A 24085-nucleotide genomic window follows, 5' to 3' on the forward strand; every position below is an offset into this window, starting at 1 on the left:
CACAGTGTATTACACAGTGACTGCAGTGTCATTCCTGAAGCTCCCCTTCTGCCCTTCCCTTCTTTGCTACATGGTCTAGCAGTTGGCCTTCTGTTCCTGTGACTTCTGCTTTCCTGCCCTTGGAAAGCTCCTCTCCCTCTCCCCATCCCTGGACTGTTGGTATTCCTTCCCTGTACTCCATCCACAGGTGGGGCTCATTGCTATGGTTTTGGTTGCTCTCTCCAGGATGATTCTCATTATTGTTAGCTTCCACCCAAATCTGTTTTCAGGGCTCTAGACCCATGTATAAAATGCTTACTAGACATCCCTACTTACTTGTCCTGTGGGATCCTCTGCCTTGACACGCCTGCCTCCCCCTCATCAAAAGGGCCTCTTCTCTAGTGTTCCTTGTCGCAGCAAACTGTACCACCATCCACACGCAAGCCTGAAGACCCCAAAATGGTCCTTGGTTCCTCTCTTTCCCACGTACAGGTCACCACAGCTGCTTAAGTCTGCTTCCTGAGCCTGTCTCAGTCTGCCTCCTCCTTCTCATGTCCACTGCAATTACCCTGGACTCTGCTGCCATAATCTGTCAGCTGGGCCACTGCCTAATATGGCTAACTTTCCATGCCATAGACTTGTGCTGCCTTCTTGCTCTTCTCTTTCCTCACTTTTCCTCTCCTACTCCATGCTCCGAGCATGTGGAACTCCATTCAGTCCCTTCTCTGAGCTGTTCTCATATTTGCCTTTGGCCGCTGCACAGATGATCTCCTCTGCCTAGAACACATCTTCACCCATCATGCCACTCTCCCTTTCCTATGCTTCTGCCATCTTTTATCATTTAGTTGGTTTATGCATCTCTTCCTTGGGGAAAACATCCCCTGCTTCAGGTCAGGTTAGTTTTCTTTGTTTTATTTTGTCATAATTACCTAAATTTCTCCCTTCATGATACTTACTACACATTATTGGCAGTACTTAAGTGTCCATTTTCCCAGCTATATGGCCTCATTTAACACATCAGATGTCTTGTTTTTTCTTGGAGACCATCCTCTGGGAATCTTCATTCTCCTGTTCAAACCAAAACTATTCACTGAACCTTCTATATAGCTGTGAATCCCAGTTAGATCTAGCACTTCCTTTTTCTGTAATTTCTTGTTTGCTGGATTCCATTGTTACCTTTCTTGTTTTATATCATTGGTTGGTGAAATTCATTCTCTAGGAACTTCACAAGAGTGGATGCATGCATATTTTTTTAAAAACCTTGTTTTTAAAGGCATGTTTTACATTTTTTCTTCTGCCTTTGCACTTGATGTATACTTTGGCTAGGTATAAAATCCCTTGCTAAAAATCATTTGCCTTCTCAATATTAATAAATTTCCCTGGGGCTTTCTAATGTCAAGGACTGATGTTGAGAATTCTAATATCTTTTTGTTCCAAATAATTTTTAGAGAATCTGTTTGTCTCTCTAGTCATGGAAGCTTTTAGAATCATGTTCATTGTTCCTAGAGTTGTGAAATCTCATGGTGATGGGCTTTGGTGGAAGTCCTTTTTTTCATCATTATGCTGAGTAGGTCCTTCCAATCAGAAAATGCATATCTTTCAGCTCTGGACATTTTCTTACATTTCTTTATGCTTTCCTCGCCATTTTCTCTGTCTTCTCTTTCTGATTAAATGTTGGAGTTGCTTATTTTTTCTTTCCTATTGTCTATTTATTTTCTTTTCTATTTTTTCTTTCCTATTGTCTTATCTTTTCTTTCCTATTGTCTATTTATTTCTTTTCTATTTTTTTCTGTGAGTTTATTGATTTTTTTACTTCCAATCATTTTATTGGACTCATTTCAGATCTGTAATTTCCCCAGTTCATTTTTTCCTCTGAATAAACTTCTTAATCCTGCTGATTAATTAATAAACTTCTTAATCCTCCTGTGGGAGAAGTGGTAGTCAGTCACCTGGGCAATATGGTTGGGCAGAGACACTAGGGTCTACTCTTCCTCCTTAAGCAGTGCCTTGACTAATCACTATTGCCTGCCATTAGCAGTACCTAGTGCCTAAAACTTCTGAACCTTTTTGAGATTCCAGCATGAGAGGGCTTGCTTTTTTTTTCTGCTGCTTTTCACTGCAGGCACTTGGTGTTCAGCCATCACAGCTTTGCTAACCCCTTTATCCACTGTCTGTCTTCTAAGATATTTATTAACATCTCTTATACACTGCTGTATTCATGACTGTTTTTTTTAACCTTGTGGTTTTGTTCATTCTAAAATTCATTCGCTATCATTTTAGTCGCGTTTCAGAAAAGAGATATATACATGTGCTCCATTTTCCATATTTAATTAAAACCACTGATTATTCTTTACTAAAAATTTGGCCACGTTTTCTGATTACTGCTATCTGGAGGAAAAGTCTCAATTTTAGTTCTGATTCCAGACCGTCCCTTCCTCCATCCTTCCCTCCTTCTCTCTTTTTTCTTTTTCTTTTTTTCTCTCTTTCATTTTTTTTCTTCACTTCTCCTTTTGCCCTGACCTACAGACAGGGTCTCAGCCAGTCCAAACTATTTGGCTTCAGAATCTTTAGGCTTCACCTAGATTTTTCTCAATTTCTTATTATCACAGAATTCTTGCTTGCTCTTTTATTATGAAATACTGTATTTTACTGTGGCTTCTGTGGATCTCAACTCATTCTTTAAATCCTTCTGTGATGGTGATGGTGATAATGATGACGGTGATGACAGGGACAAGGGTAAATATATTTATTGAGCTCTTAGCATGTACCAAGCCCTAAGCTAAGCATGTTACAGAGATTATCTCCTTAACTGACCCTATGGGGTAGCTGATATTTATTTTCTCATAGATAAGAAAATTAAATCTTACGGAGTTTTAATAGCTTGACCAAGAAAATATAGCTGGTGAGTTGTGAAACTGGGTTTTAAACAATTATTTTCTGACATCAAAGATCAGACTTCTACCCACTACACTACACTACTATACTACATCTTCTTGATGACAAATGGTAGTAGACAAGACACTGATCAAAACCTTGTTTTGAACCATTAGATTTCCACTAACTGTGAGAAGCACTTTCTAACAATTGAATGCTATACCTAATGATATTGAGAATGTTCTTCTGGAAACACAGGGGTTAAATCATCTTGTGTAGGGAATGTGGGGGGAATTCCTGCATTGAATGGAGCATGGACTTCAAAATCCCTTTAACTTTTCAAGTCTATGATTCTGACTGTTCTACTATTCTCCTCCCAACTATCTCCTAGAAACTTTCTCTTAGATTGATTAGCAGAATTGGCACCTTGTTCCTTTACCTAATTTCATTCCCTATGATTGTGCATTAATGGGAAGTATGAAAAGACCATATCCTCAGGCATATTTTAGCATTTAATATTAAAAATAAAAATATTAATTACCTATTGAATGCTTACTATGTCCAGATATTATGCTAAGGATCATATAGACATTGTTTCACTCAATTCTCATCCAAGCACTGAGAGGCTGGGCCATTATTATCTTGGTTGACTTAGTCTCCTTGGGCTTCCATAACAAAATATCATAGACTGGGTGGCATAAACAACAGGAATTTATTTCTCACAGTTCTGGATGCTGGAAAGTCGAAGATCAAGAATTGGTAGAGTTTGGTTTCTAATGAGGGCCCTCTTCTTGGCTTGCAATAACCATCTTCTTACTGTGTCCTTCCTCACATGGTGGAGAGAGAAAGATCACTGTCTCTTCCTTTTCTTATAAAGCTACCAGTCCTATTGGATTAATACCCCAGCTTTATGACCTCACTTAATCTTAATTACCTACTAAAAGCCCTGTAGTCAAATGCAGGCACATCTGGGATTAGTGCTTCAACAGGTGAATCTTGGGGGACTCACTTCAACCCATAAGAGTAGTTGACAACATTTAGTTTGGATTTAATGAAAAATATGGTACTGTTTATGTTATTAAGACCTGAAAATGTTTGAGCTTGGAGGAAAGCATCTTTCTAGTACTTTCTGGGCATCCTCTCTTCCCCATGAAGAGGGTGGATAGATCACCTGTTAGACAATAGGATGATCTCAGCATTTGGCAAGAAGGGCCAACTCTTTTGCTGCTCATCAAACAGTAGGAAGAATTCGGTTTCTTTGATTTTGAAGAAACCTGACCCTTTTTGGGGGGAACCTTTCCTTATCCTGTTGAAAAACCCCAGGTTGTCTTTAAGAGAAAAGTAGTCTTTTTAGTGTCCTTCTGTGTGTCCTTGGAGCAGAGATAACTGCAGTGTCAAAAAGCCTTAGTTTTTCTCCTCCTTCTGTCTGTATAACTAACTCTGTCTTCCAAAGGCTTTTAGTGACTGGTCCATTTCTTTTCCAGGAAACTAAAGAAACTATTTCGGAAGCTGAAAGATGAGACAGAACCTGGAGAAACTGACTCTGCCCACTCAAAGAATCCAGAGCAGTGGGACCTAGACTACAGCTTGGAGCCATACACTGGACTGACTCCAGAGTACATGGAGATGAGTAAGATCCTATTATCTTTCCTTTTACTGGGGGCAGGTTCACACAAGGGGTCTGCAAAAAGGGCTAGGGAAGAGGGTAGGGAAATGACTGGGGCAGTCTCTGCTTCCTCCTGGGCTTCATGGCTACACAGTGTCACCTTCAGTGCCACATGGAAGTTGAGGGAGGGTAGGGCAAAAGGAGTCCTGGAATGAGAACCGAGAGCAACTCTGTCACCACCTTGACACTAGGGTAATATCCTTTTCTTCTTGGGCTTCCTCTCCTCATCTATGATATGGGAAGTTTGGTCTCAGGTATTTTGCCATGGTTTCTGGCATTGATAAAGCTGAAAAGGAAATAGTGAAGTCTGAAATTTAAGAATAGATTGTCATTAGGAAGAGTAAGGACACATAGCATCTTTAACGTGGAGAATATAGAAGAGTCCCCTACTCTACTCAAGTGGGGCTGGGTAACATGTCAGATTTTCTCTTAAAAAGTTGGGATGTTTTGTGTAGGGGATGAGAGGTATATTTCCAGTGAGAGAGCCTCTCCTTGTTCTTGGATAAGGCTTGAAAGTAGGAGTGCGGGTAGTACAGGCTGGTAGAACACAGTCATTTCAGATGTGGTTTGGAAGCCATGAAATCTCCATGATAAATGTCCCAACTTAGATAAGCTGCCTTCAGACTCTTGGTTTCTTGTGAATAATCCTGACCTTTCATTGGGGTAGATATTTGAGAAGCCTCTTCATAAGATTTGAAACTAATGAATTAAAAACATAGGACCAAGAGGTCAGCCATATCATCTAAACATTTATTCAATCCAGAATGTATATGAAGAAACATCAGTGGGACCCATCAGAAGAATCACTTGGAACTTTGTCATTGGACCTGTCATTGTGTTTGCATAATGGCTCCTGCCTCCTTTGGTTAATCACTCGCAATAGGGGGGGTCACAGATACCTTTTTGTGCACTGGGTCCCTTGCTTGTTATTTCTAGTGGATATTTCTCCTCTTCTGTTTATAAGAATGTGTGTATGTATGTTAAGGGTAGAGGGATGGACAGGGTCTAGATTAGATGGCCATAAAATGTCTGTTCTAGTTCTGAGGTATCTAAAATTCCAGGAAAAATTTGTACTTTATAATCTAAACAAACTTATCAGAAGAGAAACAGTTATATCTGCTTTGGGAGCTATAGGGTAGGAAAATATCAAGACACAGTTTATGGAAATATGTAGCTCCCTTATGCTTTTTCCTTTATCTAAGTACTATCTGATCCCTCTCCAGCACTGAGCCAGGTTTTTACACAGAGGTGATCACTCATACTCCAGATGCCACTCAATGTCTGCCATCCTATCAAACAGAAATTGCTGCCAGAAGCTGAGGCTTCCATTTGGGAAGGGGTTTACATTAAATATGGCTCCCAACCCCCACCCTCCAACATTACTCCCCTACCCCACCACCCAGCTATCCATGTAGGTCTTCCTGGCCTGTCTACCTGTCTGTCTAGATAGCTGGCTCTTTCAAAGGTTCCTCTTTTGAATCCTTAAGAGCAGAGACACTTGAGCTCTACTCTCTGGGTTCAAATCCTGGCTCTGTGACCCAAGTATTTGGACAGTTTTGGGAAAGTGGCTAACTTTTTATGTGTGTCAGTTTGCTTTAGCTGTAAAAAAAAAAAAAAAAAAAAAAGATATTAATAATAATATCTACCTCATAGGATTGTTGTATTTAATGAATTAGTATCTGAAAAGTGCTTAGAAGAACATCTAACACATATAAAAGCCGGGTTTGTCAAGTATTGCTGATTCTCTTAATGGTCTTGAACCCTAGAAAAGCCACGTGCAGGGATATAGGCTGAACTTTGTCAGCCACCTTATCACTGAATGGACATCCACTATGTGTTCAGACGTGGGCACTTTACAAAGTAATGAGAAGAGGGGAAAAAACAGCAAGAACTAGAAGATTTAGTGGCTTCTGGAAGAAGTTTATACCACGATTGTAGAGAGTGAAATTCATTCTGTAGATTAAACAAAACGCACACCCACACACACGCGCGTGCGCGCCCACACAAAACTCCTTACAGGTTATAAGGGAACAAAACAGCCATATAACAGAAGGCTTGAAAATAGAAAAAAGAAGGGAACATGTCTCCCAGACTTACCTCATTTCAGCCCGATGTTTACTAGCATTTCGGTGCCATTTCTTCTTAGACCCTTTTTGTTATGTATATGATTTTTAAAATAAAGTTGTGATCACATACACAAATTTGTTGCTGTTTTCCAGTTAGCATTAGATGAATAAATATTTCCAAGTTGTCATATAATATCCAAAACTAAGAGCTGCATAATAAATGACCCCCTCTAATAAATGTACTGTAGTTCATTTGCTGATTTTCCAGTGAAACACATTGGAGACTCACTTTCTGATTCTTCCCCTATTTTGGTAATCTAATATATATTATCTCCATGCATATAATCCTTTCCATATTTGCTAATGATTTCCTCAAGGTAGAGTCCCACAGATGTGATTACTAGATCTAAGTTACGGCCATTGTATAGTTCTTGATTTATTTATTTATTTTATGTATTGCTTTCTAAAAGGATTAGACCAATTCACCGAGCCACAGGCAGTGTACAAAATACTCTTCCAGTGAATACAAATTATTTAGTAGCCTGAAGTAATGTGATATGAAGGAATTATCAGTGCACAGTAAGTTTGAGATGCTCAGCCCCCTGTGGCCACCTCATTCCACTTTGTTGATTTGAATATTCCAGACTTCTCCTCCTTCAAAAGTTAGCTTTTCATGGGGCTTTCCCTGTGAAGTCTCCCTAGATCAAGCCCCGTTCCTCCTGAGAGGAATCATTAATTATTTGCCTTTCTGTCCCATTACATATAGGTACACACACTGATGGTGTATCTTCCAGAATTATGATAATACTGGTCACATATCTGTTCTGCAGACCCAGACTATTAGATTCTAGAGAACAGTGTGTAGGAATCATGGCTTATTCATCTTCATGGTCTCCATGACCCAGCACATTTCCTGGCATATAACAGACACTCAGTGTGTCTGATAAACAAATATGAGTAAATGAATGAATGATTTCTTAATTAGTGAGGGAAGTTTTCTTAACAGAGGTAAGCTTTTAACAACTTTAAGTGGCAAATGAAGGATCATTTTCAAAGTGGGGCTTGGTTGATTGTGGGTGGGTCAAGGATGTTTTGAAGCGATTTCCAGCTGTAGGTAGGAGGTTGGGCTTGATTCCTGAGGTCCCTTCTGGTTCTGAGAGTCTACATATTAATGATAAGAGTAAGGGAGAGCATTCCAAGGAAAAGGACTCGCAAGTTCAAAGAGTCTCCTGGCCACGAGTAAGTATTGACATAGCAAATGGTGGTTTTTGGGCAGATAGGGCTTAGATAAAGACCTGGTGCATTAATTTGTCTGAAGATGAGACAAATTTGCGTTTCACATCAGGCTGTAGGGAGCAGTTGTAAAATCTTAGCCAGTGCTGTGACTCTGTTTCCCTTGAGGAGATAGGCAGCAAGTGTGGAAGGGAGGTAGTAAGAAAGACTAAGGAAGGAAGAAGAAACACAGGTGCACTCATTCACTCATTCATTCATTATTTCATTCATCAGATATGTATTAAACCTATAAAGGGAGGAACAAGTTTGGAAACCAGGACAGAGCCTTCAACAGTTCAGGATGATATTGATTCAGTCAACAATGCAGTTGATACTGATTCAGGCTTCTCTAGAGGAGGAAGCACGAATCACACATGGGTTTTCCAAGCTGGGTTCCACAGAAACTCACTCCCAGCATTCTTTAGGCCATTTTGCCAAGCTGTCAGCCACTTCAAAGATGTGATTATTTTATTTCATAGTTTATATAGGTGCAAGAGCTATGTTTCTGACTTAGAGTCCTTTTATTCCTTTTGTCTCTGGAATATACTCTTGACCCTTGTGAAGAGAATATTTGTTCCCATGTACAATCAAAGACTGGACTGCAGACTAAACTTTACCAAACATTACACCATTTAGCAACATAGGCTAAGTGAGGGTAGGGGTGGGCTCTGGAGTCAAACCACGAGGCTTCCAGTCCCAGGCCTGCTATGGCTAGTTACATGACTCTGGGCTGATGTATAAAGTCAGCCAGGCTCAGTTTCCCCATCTGGAAAGTAGATTTGATGATAATAGCACCTACCTTACAGGATGGTTCTGAGAAGTAGGTAATGAATATAAAACATAGTTAAAAAACAGTGCTTGGTCCACTTAGGCTGTCTATGGATATGAGCTGCCACTGTTCTTGTCAAGAGTCCAATTTCTTTCCCTTTAATCTAGGAATTGACTAAAAACAACTTAAAGCCCTCAATGTAGTGAGCCCTCAATGTATTGACCCATTAGTATAGGGTTGGGCAGTAATGTTGAAAGACTGTGGGTACCAGACTCCAAGGCAAATCTAAAAATCACACTCAGAAGTCTGAGAGGTAAACACTCCAAGATGTTTGTCTTTTCAGAGAATCTAAGCCCTTAGGGTTCTCCTTGTCAAGTCTGGCATCGCAAATGGGCTCCTTTTGTCATCTGTTTATCTAAAACCCGCAAACTTTTGTTCCTCCAGTCTTCTAAAAAATAATCACTATTGTCTTCCTGACTCAGGAATTCAATTATCCCCCTAGAGCCTTCCTTCAGCTTCTTAAATAGGCCTATCCCCTAGGCCGTTAATGTGGGTGACAAAATGAATTTTTTCTGTCGTTCACATAGTTGTTAGAGGAAACCTCATTTTTCTTGGTCATGAGTTTACATCCTGTCAAACTTTAGTAGAAAGGGAGGTGCATTGAGCTTGGATATTTACTTACTCATTCATTTGGAGTGAAGGCCAGGTCATGACTTTGGAGGGCCAAGGGCTGTCCACCAAGACTTGTAAGAGTCATCCAGCAGGTGGAAACGCATGGGGTAGGTCCCAAAGATTGCAGCGCCCTCCTGAAATTGCAGACTTGAACTTCTGGGTTCAGAAGGAGCATCACTGCATTGGCACAGACCTTGTCTTCTTCTCCAAGATTCCTGTCTGGCTTCGCATCAACGCCTGCTGAGGAGAGGATCAGTATGATCCAGGGCCTTTTATATTCATGGCTCCTTCCCTCACTGGCTTTGCCTCTGCTAAGAATTTTGCATCCCCACTCAAGCCCTTGCCCTTCCTCCTTTTTCTTCTTCTTCCACTTCTTTTTTTATTATTGACTGTGTTCCCTATGCTGTACTTTTCATCTCCTTGACTTACTTATTTTATAATGGCAAGTACCCACCTCCTTTGCATGACTCCAAATGTGTCCTAACTTGTCCCCTGCCTCCTTTTTCCCTCTTTCCCATTTCCTTTTTAAAATGGCTTTGCTAAGGTACAGTCCAGAGCATGTTCTCTTTTGTATGTCAAATCCTTCAACGTGATAGAGTTCCCTTAAGTGAAAGTTCCAGTGTCCTGCACGTATAGCTTGTAAGAGCATCCTCGCGCTCCTCACGCTGGCTCTGCACATGCGCACCTGCTTATCTGCCACCACCAGGGCTGGGTTTGCCTGTGCTAGTTCACCTGCCTGCAGCAAGTTCTTGCTGAGTTGCTCAAGCTCTAACCTGTCTCTTGGAAGCAGTTTCTTCCATCAATGGCTCCTCCCTTCTCCTACACCTGCTTTGGTAGAGGAAAAAATGTGAGTTTGTGGGGGCAGGGGCCCCCTTATCCCTCCCTAGTCTCACCACTTGGCACAATTCCTGGAATGTAGTAAGTAAGACCTCAATAAAATGTGTCTTGAATGAATGGCACTTTAGCTCCCTTCCTTCAGTGGCAGAGAAATAGAGGCCCCGCTTCTTTCTATCCCACGATATTTGGGCTGGCCTCCCTTTTCACCGTGGACATATTTATATATATTTTTTATATGCAGCAATTTTCATCTCCCAAGACCGAAGTGAACCACGTTTATTATCAGGGCTTCCCTTAAAGAAAAGTCACTTCTGGCTTTAATTTGTTCCTTTGCCTTCAGGGATCAAGTCATTAGCCAAAATGGACAGAGTGGAATGCTCTCCCTCAGACTTGGATTTAAGCTCAACTCAGATTTCACGTCTTCCCTCTTCGGTGCCCCCTCCTCGGCTGTCCCCAGGAGCATTGCTGCTCCAGGACCTGTGCCAGGCACTGGGGGCACAGAGGCAGTAAGTGGGCCCCGGGCCCCCCAGGACCTCAGGGTCTAGCGGCAGAGTGACAGGGGCAGAAGGTTACATGAAAGGGCCTTGTTGTCACACACACACACACACACACACACACACACACACACACAATGCAGCTGACTGTGCTTTCTTCAGAGAGGCTAGCCCTTTCAAGCTTCCATTTGATGGAGCAGAGGTGTATTACAGAGAATTATCCATTCTCTTCTTTGTTCCGGCTCGTAATTGCCAACTGACCAAACTTCCTTGGGTTTGGAACCCATGTACTGAGGCAGAACAAACTCTGGCCTAGAAACAAGAGACTCATCTCCCACCCACTACCTCAGGCTTGTTTTGAGACAACAGACAGGCCAGGAGGAGAATCTATCCCAGGGGAGACATTTCTCAGCTCTTCTGTCCAGAGACTCAGCTCCTGTGTGACCATTTCCTGCCTTCCCAACCACTCGTATGGTTCCCCCTCCCTCCAGGCCCCTAGCTGAGAAATCTCAACATCGCTGCTCATTCACTCTTCTGTCTCCACACACCTCCCATCCAGGCTCCCATCTTTCCTCTGGGATATCTCTGGAGGCTGCTGCTTCTGCTCAGCCTCTTAATCTCCTACACCTAGTAGTTTTTTTCCTGCCACACCCTCAACACAGCCCCTTACAACCACCGCCATCTCTCCACTGCCCTGTTTCTTCTTACGAAGGTTAGCATTGGTCTTGCCATCCATTGTTCTAAAACTTCCAGGGTTCCCATATCTTTCCTAAGGCATTCGTGGGACATTGTTTCGGTGTATTTAACCCTAGGCCCTCTTACATATTCTTGGGTCCAGCCAAAATGGACCCCAACAGACAATTTATCACTCATAGCCTTCATTTCATTCCTTCTTCCCTGCCCTGGAATCCCCTTTGCCTTCTTACTCTGCTGTCACCTCCTGCCCAAAACAGCTTCCCTCCCATCCCCCTCCCTTCCTGCTCCTCTTTCCCCTCCCCTCCTCTCCCATGCCTCAGGATTTTAGCTGTCCCTACTCCCACCCCAGGATTTCAGACAAGCTGCCTCCTAAGACAGTAATGCCTCTGATACTTCTTGGTAACTGATTTCCTAGGTGGTAGGTTCCTGGAGCCACAGGGCCTTGCACACAGCATGGGCACTGAGAACACACCAAAAAACCCTGTAAAGGAGTGACTGAACAGGAGGGTATCACTTATCTGGCTCTGCCTTTCTCTTATCTAGGCTGAAACAACTTACTTCTAGCAATGCTGCTGTCAGTTCTCACGTATTAATGGGCTGATAATCCATTGAGTGGATTACCAAGAATTGGGGGTTTTCCCTATTTCTCTTTCTCTGCCCTCCTCCTCCTTTCCTGTCTCCCCTCCCCCTCCTCCCCTTTGCTTTAGCCTTCTCCCCTCCCCCAGCCCAGGCCTATTATGTACTCCTTTCCAGTGAGTAAGCCAAGGAAATAAGAGAAGGCGTAATATGAACCCTTCCATGCTGCTCATAGGTAGCAGCCCTGGGAAAGCTTTCCTAGAGAGAAGATCCAAGTCCACAAATGTCAAAACCTTGTTGGAGGCGATAGTTTCTGCCATCTCTGTGGATAATTAAGCTTTGGTGGTGGTGATCATATCACTGCTTCTGATTTCTCTGCACCTTTGTCTTCAGAATGAAGCCTGCTTTTCTCTTCAGATGATCACTGTAGGACAGAGCAAGCAATCTCTCTCCTTCCCAACTTCCCAGGGTGTCTGGTGAGAAGTGGATGTGAATCCAGTTCTGCCTTTAAGTGCACGTGTGACCTTGAGCACCTCCTATCATCTCTCTGAACCTCACTTTCCTCCTTCACATTAGAGGGAATTAGACCAGATGGTGAGTTTTTCCTTGCAGAGACCTGACCCACTGGTCTGCAGTCACAACCAAATGTGTAATATATCACAACCTAGGTGCTCCTACTGATAATATAGTTTAAAAATATAAGGTAAAGCAGAGGCAACATCACCCTCACTTTCTCACATTTCTAGATTATTTTTGAATGAGAGAGCAAGGAAAGTTTCAGCATGCACAAAACCTGGCCACTCCAATGGAAGTGAATGGTGCACGTAATCATTTTTCACTGAGTGTCTTGACAAGAATAAAGAGTTTCAAACCGCTGGACCAGGTAACCTCCAGGGTCTCTTCCAGTGCTGGCATCCCAGTTCACATATCCGTCTTAGACAGTGTACCTTGAAGCCAAGAGGCCCAGGGAGTGATGCAAGTTGCCTCAGGTTGCCCCACAGACCCGTTAGTGGGACTGAAAGCCAGAGCCCCTTCCTGGATCATTGTGTAAGAGACTTTCATGAGGACTTATGGGAACTTGGGCGTTAGGGGAGGAATAGGGGTAGGGTGAGGTATCCTTCTTCCTTCCCAATGGGCTAGACCTCCTAATTCCAGAAAGGCCCTTGTCTTGGGCTTTGAACAAAAATGAGAGCAGTGAAACCAAAGCTGCCCACTCCCTCTGGTGTGCCTGACATGGTGATCCCTGGCCCCGCTCTCAGCTGTCGGCTTCCTTCCCCATGATCCCCAGGACCACCCATGCAGACAGGAAGTGCGCTGAGCCCACTCTGAGCCTGTCAGTTGTAATGGTGAGGCACGTCATCAGTTGAGGGAGGCAGCAGAGAGAGATGTATTATATTTACATTTTTCTAAATTGAACTGGAACCGGGGCCCAGCAGGCATGGGGGAGGGGCCATGAGGTGAAGGGGAAGCTGGGAGTTGTTGGGGGGTGGCATGGGGGGGTTGCTGAGAGTCAGCCTGTGGAGGGGGCACTGGCGGTAGGGAGCTACCTCTGGGCGGCACTGGTGGTGGGGATGGGCCAGCCCCAGACAAAGAGAAACCTGAGAGTGAGGGATTAAACTGGAGAAACCTGTGAGGGGAACAGCAAGCTTTCGAGGGAATCTCCAATATCAAACCCTTTTCCTGAAGAGCTTACTAAAAAGGACTTCAAGGGTAGTCGCCCACCCCCATCTCTGAGGGGAGGAAAGAATGCTGGCCCAGGAGCAGGCTGTGACATTAATCATCACTGTCCCCAACCCCAAAATGGGGCTTCAAAGCTTTTTGGCCACAGGCCCCTCACAGCCCCATTGTGGAGTTTTCCTCAGGGCCAATGGGAGGAAATTCCTGAGTTGCTTTAAGGCTGCAGGCAACGTTAGTTCTCTGTTACTTGCCATAGTTCCACTTGTGTAGAGTAGCTTTGGCATAAGAACGTGGGCCCAAATTTAATTCTATAAGTTCCCAAAGAATCTCTCGATCAAGTTTATTACCAGTTTATCAGATAAATAAGTGATACAATTGAAGACCAGTGGCCTATGTTCATATTCATGAAACTGTGAAGGGAGCTTCTTGAGGTCAGGATTTGTGTTTTATTCATTCATAGCACCTAACCACCGGGCCTGGCATACAGTAGGTCCTCAATGAGTGTTTGAAAAGGAAAGAAGAGGAATATAGAATGAAAGAGGTGATTCTGTAGTGTGGACCTTGAAGACAGAGTGACAGTTGGACTCCACAGACATCATTGTTCATCAGAGCTCTCCAGCCCCTCTGGCTGTGTTGATTTAGCTGGCACAATCTACCCCTGACTTCCCCCAACCAGGGGCCAAGAATCCTTATTTTCAAGTGCTTATGATTAGGGAATGGTATCCTCCCAAAGGCAGGCTTCCTAAGGCCATACAAATTGGTAGACTTGTTTAATCATCTGGGTACTTCAGGCAAAATATTCTATGTAATAGTCAGCTACAGCTATGATAAAGCTTTGTAACAAATGGCCCGAAGTCTCAGTGACTTGCAACTGAGACAGAGAATAACAAGCAATGGAAAGAGCTGGCTCCATACCTCCCTGAGTATCCTCCCCTGGAAATGACCAGGTAAAGGTAGCCCCTTACTAAAGAAAGAGTAGAAAGCTTCCAATAGAGCAGTGACTTTGGTGACACCCAGGATCCCTTCCATATTCTGATATTCTTTGGTCATGGATAATAGAGACCACACTGGGTAATTTCCAAGTTTCTAACGGGCTGGATATATAAAACTAGTCCCAGGGGTGCCTTAGCTGTAAGTGATGAAATATTCCAGAGTATCTGTACAAGCATCAGCACTGAAGCTCGGTCATTTTGTCACAGAACTCCAAGATTGTGTGCTACGAGGCAATGGCTCAGAGAATCAGGAAATTCCTTTCCCTGAACCATCCTGTTTATACAAACTGAGTCATCTCACTGGATAATCAGGCACCTGCCATCTTCTCCAAATGGCATTTAAACATAGTTCAGGCAGTATCCAGGGTCTCATTCCAGTATTTCTGGGAAGTAGGGTGAGTCACAGTTCATGTCTCTCTCTCTCTCTCTCTCTCTCTCTCTTTGAAGTGTACATTGCTTGTCACTTTCTGTACTAGGAGTCCCTCTCTCCATACATACTTAAGAGAAAAGACAAGAGTATATTTGGATATGATACCCCTAAGTGTACTACAGAAGGCTTCTGGTGAACAGAAGATGCCCAGTCAGCGCTTATGAAATGAGTGAATGAATGAATGGAAGGCAGTCTTTAAGGTTAAAACTTATGGAGAACACCATCACTTTATCATTTCTCTTCTTTCTGGAACACCCAGGAAGCTCAGAGTGAACTCTGTTGCTCAGCTGTGGCCCCATAATAGGTCCTTAGAGTTTGCATATTTGTTTCTCCCTCCTTTCTCTGTCACTTCCTTTTTTCTAAAATTCCATAAACCTCACTATGTGTTCCTTTTGTTGACTTTTTTACAGCCCTTTGGGAAGATGAAAGGGGAAAAGAATAAAGGAAAAACGTTCTTAATCATTTGTTGCTTGGGAACTTCTTTCCAATCATGCCTAGTTTCATTGCCCTTCTGCCTCACTGACTGTGTTACCATGGCCCAAATAGGTATATGGGAGGATTGACGGATGGATGGATGGATGGATGGATGGATGAGAGGAAGGAATAAGTAACCGGCCTTCACATTCCCGTTTTGTAGGTGAATAAAGTAAACAAGCATGAGTAAGCCAGGTCATTCATTTGTTCACAATAAACATTTATTGGAAATTCACCAGGCTGTTCTTTGAAAATCAGAAATAAATCAGTAGATCTCACCAACTCAGTTCTCTCTTGTTTTAAGATGCTGAACTAGGTCCACTGATGTCAGTTTTTTGAGGGGGCACAAATTCAGGCCAGACAGGAGTAATGACACGGACAACAGCAGGGACAGCTCTAGTGCACCAGTCATACAAGACATGTGAGTGAAGGTGCTTTGGAGAGTGAAAATATCAGCACAGATGCTGGTTCGTTGTCTGACAAGAATATTAGAAATCAGATTGGAGAAGATCCAATAAAGGAAACCTAAGAGATGTGAGAGTGGACACAGGGCCCAATATTTACATTTTTGTGTGAGGAAAGGATATTGAATTATGTTGGCATCAGAAACTATCTTTGTTTCCCATCTTCCTCAATTGCTAGGTATGTGGCCCTGGGAAAATTATTTCATCTGAGACTCAGTTTTCTTACTTGAAAAATGGAAACAATAATAATACTTGACGCTAAATATTATTTTATGAACCAGAGAGCATGGTGCCTACACATGGTAGATGTTTAAGAAATGTTGGTTGAAGCTCCATGAAGTCTGAGCGCTTGGAGTTTTGCTTAAAGGATATGGAAGGGGAACAATGGGCAGATTTTTTCCAGAAGACCATAGTGTCCAGGCCTTTAAGCCCCCTGTGGCTGAGAGTCACATTCTCCTGCCCTTTTCTGTGGTCGTCAGCACACTTCATCTCTGAAGGCTCCCTTGACCCTAGCCTCTGCTCCCAAGGAGGGAAGAGAGCTGCTAATGGACTGGTCTGCATCATACTATCACCCAGAGTTCTGCTGTTATAGCTAGACTCTGAATTGTTGAAGAGCAGGACTCTCAAAAGTCACTGGATCTTCTTTCCCCATCTGAAGAAACTAGTATTTCAGAATTTGTGTGGGGGTGAGGGCAAAGTGGGTATTGGGTCTCCCTTAATCACAAAGAAAAGAAAATATGCCTTGCTGATCTGCCCCAATGTTGCATTGATTTGTATGCAGTAAACTCTTAATATTTAAGCTGTTGCTTCAAACCTGTTCCTTCCTGTTATGACTTCCAGAGTTTCTGAATTGAGCCTGATCCATTGTATAAACCCCAAGTGACTCCATACATACTGCAAAGGAATTCCACTGACTGTCTTTATTTCCTAAGTAGTTCATTTGTAAACTTGGATCTGTGGATTTTCTTTTTTTTTTGAACAATTTTTTAATGTTTATTTATTTTTGAGAGAGAGAGAGAGAGAGAGAGAGAGAGAGACAGTGTGAGTGGGGAAGGAGCAAAGAGAGAGAGGGAGACACAGAATCCAAGTAGGTTCCAGCCTCTGAGCTGTCAGCACAGAGCCCGATGTGGGGCTTGAACTCACCAACCGTGAGATCATGACCTGAGCTGAAGTTGGACGCTTAACCGACTGAGCCACCCAGACGCCCCGGATCTGTGGATTTTCAGGATAGATCTTAACTACCAACCGTATAGCCAACCTTCAAATGCCTCTTTTATTTTATTTTATTTATTTATTTTTTTAATTTTTAAAAAAAAAATTTTTTTTTCAACGTTTTTTTATTTATTTTTGGGACAGAGAGAGACAGAGCATGAACGGGGGAGGGGCAGAGAGAGAGGGAGACACAGAATCGGAAACAGGGTCCAGGCTCTGAGCCATCAGCCCAGAGCCTGACGCGGGGCTCGAACTCACGGACCGTGAGATCGTGACCTGGCTGAAGTCGGGCGCTTAACCGACTGCGCCACCCAGGCGCCCCTCAAATGCCTCTTTTACTTTGTTCTTCAAGTCAAGCCCAGTGGTTGTGAATCTGTGAAGCCTTCATGGATCTGCTGGTGAATGTGAGTTATTCCTGCCCTGGTGCTCTATTAATGCTGCCATTAGAGTTCAACTCTGTGACACCAGCAGCATTTGTTTTCATGGCCAGCTTCTCCACTGCATACTGTGAGCTCTTGGAAGGATGACATAGTAATCTGTTCATCTTTGTTTCCTAGCAACAAACATGGTGCCCAATGTATAGAATGTGCTCAATAAATGATTGCTGGATGGGTGAATGAATGGTGAATGATGGGCATTGAGAACCTTCTTATATTCTTTCAGGGCTTTTAACTGTTTTCCTAAGCAGTACAGGCCCAGGCTGAGGAACCAGCTCACGCCCTTCTCAGCATCTCTTTCTATTTAATCATCAGCCAACATTTGCAATTCTTTTTTACAACAGATACTCTCAGTGCTGAGCACAGTTGGCTTCCCTTGCCCTCAGGAGGAGGGCATCACTGGGTTGCAGCCTTGAAATAGGGGCTGATGAAATCAACAGTGATGACGTACCCTTACGTACCCTTAGTAACTGCTTCCTGAGTGAGAAGACAAGCTCACATCAGTGTGTCCCTCGATAATTTCCTTGCATTGCTTCTTGTTAGTGGTTCATAAAAGGGAAAATTCTCAAGCCCCCAGGTTTTAATCCCCTTAAGCAGACTGTGTTGCTTTTACTAAGCTATCAAGAGTTGAGGGGGGAAAATGCTATAATTATTTTCATTAGATTTAGACTCTCCTAACTGACTGGTTTTACACCACTTTCCTCAAAGTTCCCTGTGCAAGTTTATAGCACTAAAAACTGCTGTGTGGAGGTGTTAGCATTTATGCCCCATCTCACCTCACCATCACTAAGTGCAGTGACTTCCATTCCCACAGTTTAGAAGCTGCCTCTTTTTGTATCTGTTTTGTGTTTACAGCTGGTAAGAAAGGGAAGTTTGTATTTATGAAATAAATAATCTCTGAACATCTGTTGTGGGATAGGCACCACACAAAATTGTGGGGACTCAGAAACGAATCAGATATGGCCATAGTCTCAAGGGGTTTCCCATCTAGAGAGCAAGTTAGACAGACAAATAGAACAAGACTTTATGGAGTGAGGAGGTGGGTGAGGAGGTAGGACTGGGGTGTAGGAGAGTCTCCATAGAGAAGGTTAGATGTGAGTTGGATCTGAAATGTAGATGGTGGTTCATTCAGCAGACAAGAAGAGAAGGATAATTAAGATGTACGAAGGCTCAGAGACATGGAAAACATGGTGAGTTTGAAGAAGTACAAATGGTTTTGAAATGGTTGGAAAGCAGGCAAAGTTGGTCTTCAAGCATACCAGCTAAGTGTTAACGCTGAGCACAGAGTATGGGTGAGGAGATGTGACTGTAAAAATAAATTAGGGTTAGATCACAAAGGGTTTTGAATGCCATGACAAGGATCTGTGTGTGTGTGTGTGTGTGTGTGTGTGTGTGTGTGTGTACACATGTGCACATGTGTAAGGGGAGGGTGGATATTTTCACTGAAGAATTTTAAATAAATGAGTAAAAACTATGTTCCATCAAGAGCTTTTCCACCAATCCTGGCCAATCTATTCTACCTAATGTACTATTTTTCTTCTTTAAGCACATTGTCCTAGAATGTCCTTGCTGGAAGCCATCTTGTTTAATTTAATACACTCCTCCTTGTTATTTTAACCTAAGCCCAGGTAACCAAGGCCAAGATTTTAATTGTCTCCAGCACTAGATAGTATAGGGCTGGTGGTTATTTTAAAAGGTCCTAGAGACTGAGATGAGAAAACTGATGGAGTTTGGGCCTCGGAATGTTTCCAATCTTTCTGCTTCCAGCTCAGCATTTCTGGAGCACTTCACACAGGCTTTGTAAAGATTTAGTTGAAAATCAACTTATGGATTCCTCCGTAATTGGCTTGGCCAGGTTTAATCTGTTATTGGTCAAGCCAAGCTGGCTTCTATTATGTAGTGCACTGAGGGTTCCTGGCGTTGTTCTTCTCTCAGTGGAGGCTGGCTGTTTTTAGAAGCAAATCTTGGTGTTGGTGAAGGCCGGTATCATCGTGTCCTCTGAAGTGAACCCAGAAGGACACCCATCTGATACAGCAGTTAGGCCTTTGACTAAAAAGAAAGTCTTGGATTTGGAATTTGTATGCTAGAAGGCTATAGTTTGATATATTTTTTTCTCCCCGAGATAAACCAAAGCTTCCTATTTGTTTCTGCCTCTTTGGGTTGATTCCTAGATATGTGTAGTATGCCCCATCCAAGCAGGCAGCACCTGCAGAAATGGAGCATCTACAGAGAGTGGCTCCTCTCAGCCTAAGTACCCCAGGTAACACTGGCCTGTGCTGAGCCCAACCTCTTGAGGCTATCCAGTGCCGGACACACAGGCTTACATGGCAAGGAGAAAGACAAGAACCATATCATGGACTTGAGGTAATTCATGGGCACTGATAGCACTGAGCTGCCACTGGCAGTCCTTTGTGCCAACAGAAGAGAAATCGAAGGGAGCCTGTGTGTCTGGAGAGCTTATGAAGGTAAGAAAGCAAACTGTCAGGGCAACCCCTGGGAGAGGTCTCATATCTGCCTCTGGAGATGACGTGAAGGAAAGGAGAGTAAGTAGAGAGTCCTGTTTTCCTATAGCCAGAAGACACTGGATGTGTAGTGCCGCTGCTAGGAGTATGGTGAGGGCAGGCTGTCTACATTTATAGTCACTCAGAAGTAACCTGCCCCTTCCTTTTCCTGTCAGTCTCCTTGCCTGGCCCTTGTTGGGGCTTTGGAGAGTTTACACAGTTCTGTGAGAGGAAGTCACTTACAAGACGAAGAACATTTGCCCTGTAGAACTGAGCTCATTAGAATCAAGAAGACCAATTTAGAAGTCCATAAATAAAGACAGGTTCATATATATGCACTTAAATACAGACATGCATTTTACAGGTTTTAGAAAACTAGTCTAACATCTGTTTTGCTTTCCTTGTTAATTCCACTCTCTCTGCCCCCACCCCCACCCCCAACTCTAAAGTGAATTCCTCAGCAAAGCCTGATTTAAAAGATGCCATAGACCCTGCATTCTGAACTGGCTCCCAGAGCTTGTTTTTGAAGATTTCTCTTTCCCTCCCCACCACCCCAACCCCTTTGGCCAGCCAGCTTGGCAGTCATCCTTCCAAGGGCCCAACCTTAACAAATCCGAGCCTTCTGCTGCATCTTGCCACCAAATGGCACCTGCCGGTCTCCCCGGGCCAGCTGAGAATCCACTGGGCATCAAGGGCCATGGAAGTGACAGACTTGTATCAGCAAGAGCAATAAACCACAACTGTGGGTCCGATCAGGCTGCCAAATCAAAAGCAGTTGTGCTGGGTGAAGTTCCACGCATGTTTTCTTTCTCGAAACTTTGACCGAGTTTAGGCATATCCCTCTGTGAACATTTATTTTTTTCTTTTTTTATTATTTTTTTAGTTTGGATCCTGTTTTTAATTCTTTATTTGGATAGTCTAGAATCTTGAAGCTTGTCTGAGAGAATGAGAACGACAGCATCGTTACAAATCAGACCTGAAAGGAATTTAAGCCAGTCTCTTCGGAATTTATCAATGGAGATACTGAAGTCCATTGAAACAGAGTAAATTGCCCAGAGACATACGGCTAGTGAGAAACATATCCAGGGCTAGAGGTTAGGCCTCCTGACTCTCAGTGCTTAAATTTGTGTCTGTCTAGGGGCACCTGGGTGGCTCAGTCGGTTAAGCGTCCTACTTAAGCTCAGGTCATGATCTCCAGTTCGTGGGTTCGAGCCCTGTTCCACGATCTGCGCTGACAGCTCAGAGCCTGGAGCCTGCTTCAGATTCTGTTTCCCTCTCTCTCTTTCGGCTCCTTGCCTGCTTGTGTTCTCTCTCTCTCAAGAATAAATAAATAAACATTTTTTAAAAAAAGTTTGTGTCTGTTTAACATGTAAGTGTGCAATATACATGGCAGCCATCTGTAAGTATTGATATTTATTCCAACAAGAGTAAAAATATACGTAACAGGTCATATTACTGAACAATTATTAGGTGCCAGACATTGTTCTAAGCGCTTTATTTGTACAGTATCATTTACCTTTGTGACAACCTAGGTGGGTATTATCATCCTCAATTTATAGTTGAAGTTACTAAGACACAGAAAAGTAAATAACTTGCCCTTGGTATGTATGGGTGTCCTATTAGACTGGTTTTCCTGGGGCTCAGGACTGTGGGTGCTGAGCCCCTAGGGTTGGACGGAGCCCTTGCCTGTCTAGTGGGAAAGGAAGACATGTGAGTAGATCAATCACAACAGTACATGACAATGGCCGTAACAGAGGCAGGCACAAAGGTGGTGGCGCGAGGATAGAGCAGGAGGAGCAGGCTTCTCCAAAGAGATGGTATTTGAACTGTCTCGAGGGTGCATGGACATTGCTAGCTGGTGAACGAGTGCTTGTCCACAAGTGTATAGGAGCACCTGACAGGATCAGAGAGGATCCGGAGGGGCAGAAGCTCAGTGCCAGAAGCCACAGGCATGATGGCTGGGGGGAGATGTTGAGAGACAGGGCTGGAGGGTGGTCGGGAGCAGATTATAAGGTACCTGCATCCCAACATGAGTAATTTGGCCTATATCCAGTGAACACAAGGGAGCCAGCAGACATTTTCGGGAGGAGGTAAGTGACAGGATCAGACTGCTGGAGGTTCTGGGAAGACTGGTGACAAGGGAAGCAGTTAGGAGGCTCTTGAAATTGTCCAGGTGGAAGGGATGAGGAGCTGGGCTCCACATGGCCATCTGATTGGCACAAGCTGCCTCCTTTCCTTTGCTCACACTGCTTCCATGGCTTGGGATGCTCTCTTTAATCCAGGCCCACCTTTCAGGACTAAGCTTAGGTGTTTGATATGGACGCTCTCTTGGCACACATAAAATCTTGCAGCACATCTTTGTGTACATTTCTCTCTTCTGCTTTAACACCCAGCTCCCTGAAAGTAGGACCAGACCTTCGCCTCCTTAAATACTGGGCAAGGTGCCTGACCCTCAGTGAGCTCTCAATAAATGTGTGATGAATGAATAAACTTTCTAAATAAAGGCAGGGACTATGGGTATGGAAAGAAGAGGCCAAATTTGGGAGGTGATTTTTTTTTATGTTACATCAGGGGATGGCAAACTATGTCCCATGGGCCAAATCCAGCTCAGTTTACGTACTGCCTTTGTAAATAAAGTTTTATTGGAAGCCCATTTGTCTACGTTTTGTCTCTAGCTGCTTTCACTCTACAATGGCTGAGTTAAGTCATTGTGACAAGACTATGTGGCCTGCAAATACAAAAATATTTACTCTCTGGACGCTTGCTGAGAAAGGTGGTCAACCTGTGAGTTAGAGGATCAGGATTAGTGACTGGACATAGAGTGATGGAAAGGAGAGATTCCTTTTCTCACGTCTTCTCACTGTGCCTAATGCAGAGCTTTGCTCCTGGGTGACAGCCTTGGCTGGTGGGCCTGCAGATACTGAGAGAGAAACACCCATGACTGTGGGCAGGAGAAAAAGGGAGCCTGGGAGATCAAGGTGGGAAAGAGACCCCATAAGAAAAAGCCAAGGGACCATAGCTGCAAGGCAAAATTTATGTAGCTCTTACTTCTTCCCAGCGATGCTTCTCCTCCTCTTCTCTCTCGTAGTCATCCAGTTTGGCTTTGTCACCCTCTTTGTGGCCTCCTTCCCTCTGGCACCTGTGTTTGCCCTTCTCAACAATGTCATTGAAGTGCGGCTTGATGCAAAGAAGTTTGTGACTGAGCTGAGACGGCCAGATGCCGTGAGAACCAAAGATATTGGTATGTCCCCTGCTTAGAGACCATGGCAGGCCCTCTGCCTCTGTCTGTCCCCTCAGTCTCCCTGCCATGACCTGCCACCACCATCACACCACGTCTGGAATCAAGAGGGCTGGGGGAAGCCCTTGGAGGTCCTCATCCTCATATCCTCAGGCTCTGGGAGACCTTTATCCACCCCTACTTGTCCCCCTGCTTTCCAGATGGTGGAGGGGGACACCTAAGGCTTTGTAGGCAAGCCCATTTCTGGGGGACCTGGCAAACCTCCACTGGTAATGTGTCTGTGGAGCATCACCCTGAGTTGCAGCCTTGTTGTCACCGGGCCAAGGGTGGGAATGAGCCAGATGCCCTTCTTTCTGTCTTACAGGGATTTGGTTTGACATTCTCTCCGGGATCGGCAAGTTCTCTGTTATCAGCAACGTAAGTGTTAAATTCGTGACACCCTAGCCCTGTGGTAAGGGCTTTCCACAGGACCTGAGGTCTTCAGAGCAGGATACCAGCCCTCGTTACCTCCCAGCCTTTTCCTTCTGGAGCTTTGTTAAAGGCAGCCCCCTGGTTAGTAGTGCATACGTGGTGCCATTGGCCAGAGCCGCGCTACTATATCGTTAATTTCACAGAGAGAAAGGAAGGTAATTACCCACCAGAGTGCATACCGTGGCCTTAAGAGTCAAAATCTGATCTTTCCTCGGAGCCAAGAATAATGAGGAAAGAATTCCGCATATCTATCCATCTCTTTCCTTTCTTTTTCTCCTCCTGAGCTAA

The 24085-nt window shown here is 43.8% G+C and overlaps 1 protein-coding gene across 5 annotated transcripts in view; it reads left to right on the forward strand.

Moving 5' to 3' along the window:
• Positions 1-24085, forward strand: part of ANO2 (anoctamin 2) — a 339770-nt gene that overhangs the window by 303286 nt on the left and 12399 nt on the right. For all 5 annotated transcript variants that reach the window (XM_040462871.1, XM_040462873.1, XM_040462872.1 and 2 more), the window contains 3 exons: positions 4338-4483; positions 23177-23329; positions 23691-23743. In XM_040462871.1, the coding sequence (XP_040318805.1) occupies positions 4338-4483; positions 23177-23329; positions 23691-23743 (352 nt within the window). The remainder of the gene's footprint in view (positions 1-4337; positions 4484-23176; positions 23330-23690; positions 23744-24085) is intronic.

Source organism: Herpailurus yagouaroundi, unplaced genomic scaffold (genome assembly GCF_014898765.1).
Source record: "Herpailurus yagouaroundi ecotype Mexico unplaced genomic scaffold, PumYag 355, whole genome shotgun sequence".
Lineage (NCBI taxonomy): Eukaryota > Metazoa > Chordata > Mammalia > Carnivora > Felidae > Herpailurus > Herpailurus yagouaroundi.